Consider the following 4,935-nt stretch of genomic DNA (forward strand, 5'->3'; position numbering starts at 1 on the left):
AGGGATTGTATTGGATCAGTCCTAGAGTTTAGGGACCGTTTTGGTCCTTGCCAGCAAGTTGAGGGACGATTAATGCATTTTACTTGTGATGATTTTGGGTAAATAACTTCAATGAAAACACAAATACAGAAATACTTCCTCCGTTCCTAAATAGTCTTTCTAGAGATTACACTATAGACTACATACTAAGCAAAATAAATGAGTCTATACTCTAAAAGATGTATATACACATCCAAATATGGTCTTTTTATTGAAATCTCTAATAAGACTTGTATTTAGAAACGGAGGGGGTATATGACATTCAAAAATGATGCATGCAGATACTATACTGAAACACAAATTCATGGATAATAGAAACCGTTGACTAGGATATAACAACTCCAAACATAAGCTACTAATTGCGAAAGCAGATAAGAGATACTACAAACTAAAAGCAACAATAACAGGGCAAGACGATGCTACTTATTACTGCTCCACAGGCCTTCCATGGAAGGCTCTCCGACTACCTCTAGCACACCGGATTATTGGCCGACAATGACTCGCTGGCGCCGGTGCAGGGAACCCTACACTCTACTATGTCAAATACTAAAAATGAATCTGCTGTAAATTTGAGAGCCATTAGTCGGTCACCATCTTCATGTCTGGGTCGTAGCGGCCTTGGTTCCCGGAGAGTGACCAGCCAATCGGAGCATATGAAGCGTGGGTCGGATGGCCTGCGTTGTTGAATGCGCTGCCGTTGGGTCCTATAGGGCTCCCTGGGTCGTCAGAGTGGTCACTCGATGTTCCATCTGATGGAGTTGCAGCAGCAGAGGCTGCTGCACCAAAGCCAGAAGCAGTCTGCATCGGCATAGATGTTGGCATCGGCACAGATGTTGGCTCGCGCTTCGGCTGTTCTTCCTTTGGCTTTTTATTACCTTCGGCGATGAAGCTGCCCACCACAACCTGAAACACAACATGGTAACCTTGTCACCGATGGCCTAATTTGGATGCAGATGCCAGTTGACAACAAAGTGCAAAGAACGTCACACGAATGACAAACCTGGACAGGCGTTGCAGCCATAAGCATTCCAGCAACACAACCTCCTACAACACGTCCATCGCTTCCAGCCAGAGCAACACTCAAACCACCTGTCCTGCTGCGAGTGTCACCATCCTCTGCGAGCAGAAAGGAGCCCGACAGAGAGAGAATATCAAAGTGGCCCTGTGACACATAACAGTATAGGTATTCAGTTTATTTTTACATCCTGATGACTTTGCATGATACAAAACTGTCATTGCATTACAACAATATTAAGTAACGTGGTGTGACTCTGTACTAGAAAACCTGGTAATGTGGTGTGACAATGAAGGAACCAATAAACTATCACAGGCTAGAAAAACCTGGTGCCTTTAACATGAATAGTTAGTGCTAGTTAGTGAACAGATTAAATTTTCCGACATGTTTTCATGTAACTTGACAAGCTGAGATGTAAACTTAAACTGCATATTAGACATTTCAGTTCTATCATCAGAGACTACGTTCACAAGAACAGACAAGAAGATAAACAAACTCCATATTTGGCTCACAGAGACTGTTAGCAGACAGTACTAGCAAAACAAGGAAGCAATACTAAGGAAGTAACGGAAACAGAATGTAGAAGAAATATGAACATTAAGTAAATCGACCACATAGGCCCAATTTGTTACTCCTAAATAATAAGCAAACATTCAGTCAACCATAGGCCAGCAGAGTGCAGGCTACAGGATTATATGCTAGAACACGACCAAATCATAGGTCCGTTGATAGCTGTGATGCTATGTAGGTCTTTGAAAACCTGATCATTACCAATTCACAAAAATAACAAGAAGCGAAAATCAAACAATGCCTCTGAGATCTTAGCAAGTTGGGCCTTGACGTACCTCATATGTCACTATGCCACCAGAGGTTGCTGGTTGACGGAGTGTTGCTGTGCACAGCGCACCGTTTGCTGAGATTATACATGTAGTACGTGGGCCTTGTTGTGAAAAAGACATTATTTTCGAGGCAACATCCTACAAACAAGATGATTTAAAGCATAAACACCCACGGTGAGGTAGATAGTCTGAACTCCAGGGACAAGCAAGGAATAGGTTCAACAAATATCTATTAAGGGAGGATGTAGATTGGTACTGAAGAATAATGACAGGTATCAAGTAATTCCAGGAGAATGGAAGCAAACAGCCTAAATAGAACCGACAGTTATTTATTACTCATACTCTCCTAGTTTTGTAATGCCATCCTTTAAGAATTGTGCCATGCATCCTGTGGATAAGCAGCAAGTTCAAGTTGGATACGGCTAGTATGTAGTCATAAATATGCAGTAATGGCATGGAATCCATGGGAAGACCGAAAACAGTTGCAGCAAGAAAACAGAAGTCAAGAGGATAAAATATTCAAAAGATGCTCAAGGGTACACGCAGTGCTATGCTTTACTGCATATTTATGACTACATACTAGGAGCCACATAATATACACTCTGTTCTTAGCTCTTCCATGAGAAGTGATTAATTTCAACGTAAAGCAGTATGCTCATGAATAATATCAAGCTGACAGGTTCTGTTCTCAACCAAGAGTGGTAGCCAGCAGGGCAATCTACTGGATCCTGACCACACAAAATGCCCAAAAGCAACTTAGGAACAACCAGACCACGCAAATAAACACCAGAGAGGAGGGAACATTTTTCAAGTATACCTCATTAGGCTTCACAGTTATTATGTGAGGAGTAAATGATGTCCCAGCTGAACCTACAGTTCAGTAAACGAAATATCATAGTCAGCACAAAAAAATGTTGAAAGAAGGCCACCGAATTATAATCAAACGTTATAAACCGCGATTAAGATAATATGTTGCCTGGAAGGAAATTTTTAATTAATTGAATTGCTGGAATATTTACCACCCTTTTTATCTTGCAAAACTAAAAAGTAAGTACAGTTTGAGACATGATAGGAAAATGAGCAAAATAATAATAATAACACATAGAAGAATATTCCTAAGAAAATAAGGCAACCAGTAAATTTTCTAATATTCAGAAGACCTGAGCTCACTTCTATATTATACGCTGCTCGGCGCATATATAACTAACAGAAAGCAGAGGTGTACTTCCCACATTATTTAAATGCCTGCAGTGTTGCGTCCTAATTTAATTCCTTTAGAAGAATGTGGAGAAATCCTTACAAAGTTAATGGTGGCATGCCCTTTATAAACATATATATAGAAAGACATACAGTAGTACATGCTTTTATTCAGCAGTAGCTGCTGCTGAGTGAAGACCGATCCTGAATTCAGATGTGAACCAACGCGAACGCGGGTGCAGCCAAAATTACCTAAGGCATCGAGCTGTTTCTTTTTGCCAGATCCAGGGGGGCGTCCTCTGCGCTTGCCGTCAGGATTCGAGTTGGACCCCGCGCCACCAGACTGCCCGCCCGCCTCGGCCTTCACAGCCGAGCCGAGGGTCCCGTCCGGCCCGTACTTCCTCGGCCGCCCCCTCTTCTTCTTCACGAGCTCCCCGCCGCTGCCGCTGCCGCTGACGCTGACCACCAGGGCGCCGCTGACGGGCTGCGGCATGCCCGGCGGGGCGGCGGAATCGGGCCGGTACATGGCCAGCGGCATGTCCGCGGGCTTCATTGCCGGCGAAGAGGCGCCGGGCGACGCCATGGGGTTGAAGGCGAGCGGCATGTCCGCGGGCTTCATTACCGGCGACGAGGCGCCGGGCGACGCCATGGGGTTGAACGCCATCGGCATCCCGTGCATGACGTTCGCGGAGCCCGGCGGCATCGCGCCGTAGGCGTGCTGCGGCATCATGACGCCGGGGGCCACCGGCGGCGGCGAGCTCACGCGCGGCGTCGGCGTCGGCGTCTGCGGCGGCGGAGGAGGCGTCTGCTGCTGCTGATCCCGGCCGTCCATCTCGCGGCGAAACCCTAGGCTCGCCGAATCGGACGCGCTGCGCTCGCCTCGGCCGCGCCGCGCGTCGTCGCTCCGGGCAGCGCGCGCGCGCGGTTAGCGGCGGTTGTACGTGAACCACCTCCGCGCTTGAAAAACTATAATCGAGGAAATCGAGACTTCAATAAAATACGCAGGAAAATGGGGGAAAGCGGAGGCGGATTTGCGCGTGGAAGGAAAAAAAGAGTATGGATTTGGGGGTAAAAACTGGGGGAGGGGAGGGGAGGGGAGGGGGACGGGAGTTACCTGCCCTCCCTCGGCCTCGGGGGTCGGATCAGATCTGTTGGCCGCAGGAGAAATCGCTGGAATATCGACCAATAAATCGGCCCACCTCCTCGCGTGCTCTTACCGGCCGGACAAAAATAGCCTCGGTTTCCCTTTTCCTTGGGCGAGTTCATTATTCTTACATATGGGCCCCTTACAAAATCACCCTTACTAAAAGCGTCATCTACAATTTTTATCACCCCCCCCCCCAAAAAAACCTATTTTTTTATCGGGAATGTTATAGGGCAAACGTTCTCTGATAAGGGTTTTTTGAGTGAACGCCATATGTCGCGTCTGATCCCCTCGCACGGATCTCAGCACGTGAGAGTAAGGCAATTCTTGTGGGGCATCCATTCGCTATCCACCCTCTGTGAACGAATGATGCAAAATGTTCGCTCCATCCATGCCCTGAGCGAACGATGCAAATCTTGAACAGTGACATTCTTCTATATAAACATCATAATTTCTATGTGTGTCACGACGGTTTTCTTTGATGTAACTTGGCAAATTACCAAGACATGTGTGGCAATTTTCTTTGTTATTACAGTATGGCAATTTCTCTATTATAGCATGACAATTCTCATTGTCGTGTCATAGCAATTCATGCACGTGCGTGACAACGTTTCTCTAGTGTAGGATGGCGATTCTTTTTGCCCTAGCATAGCAATCATCTTCTACTAGCATCGCAATTCCTAGATGGGTAAGCAAATTTC

General features: G+C 46.2%; 1 protein-coding gene across 1 annotated transcript; it reads right to left on the reverse strand.

The window, feature by feature from the left end:
- Positions 1-321: 321 nt before the first annotated feature.
- Positions 322-4,225, reverse strand: LOC123427876 (AT-hook motif nuclear-localized protein 10-like). Its single transcript, XM_045112012.1, has 5 exons — positions 3,343-4,225; positions 2,711-2,763; positions 1,900-2,031; positions 1,040-1,201; positions 322-942 (listed from the first exon to the last, which is right to left on the reverse strand). Exons 1-5 carry the CDS (start codon positions 3,920-3,922, stop codon positions 619-621), a joined length of 1,251 nt encoding a protein of 416 aa, XP_044967947.1. The 5' UTR covers positions 3,923-4,225; the 3' UTR covers positions 322-618.
- Positions 4,226-4,935: the final 710 nt, after the last annotated feature.

Source organism: Hordeum vulgare, chromosome 2H, assembly GCF_904849725.1.
Source record: "Hordeum vulgare subsp. vulgare chromosome 2H, MorexV3_pseudomolecules_assembly, whole genome shotgun sequence".
Classification (NCBI taxonomy): Eukaryota; Viridiplantae; Streptophyta; class Magnoliopsida; order Poales; family Poaceae; genus Hordeum; species Hordeum vulgare.

Bases quoted from the DNA above. Each gene is read 5' to 3' on its own strand.
- LOC123427876 (XM_045112012.1), bottom strand. From the start codon at position 3,922: ATGGACGGCCGGGATCAGCAGCAGCAGACGCCTCCTCCGCCGCCGCAG. The intron at 2,032-2,710 runs GTATACTTGAAA...TCTTGTTTGTAG, and splicing joins TAACTGTGAAGCCTAATGAG to GATGTTGCCTCGAAAATAAT. The intron at 1,202-1,899 runs GTACGTCAAGGC...TATGTGTCACAG, and splicing joins GTGGCATAGTGACATATGAG to GGCCACTTTGATATTCTCTC.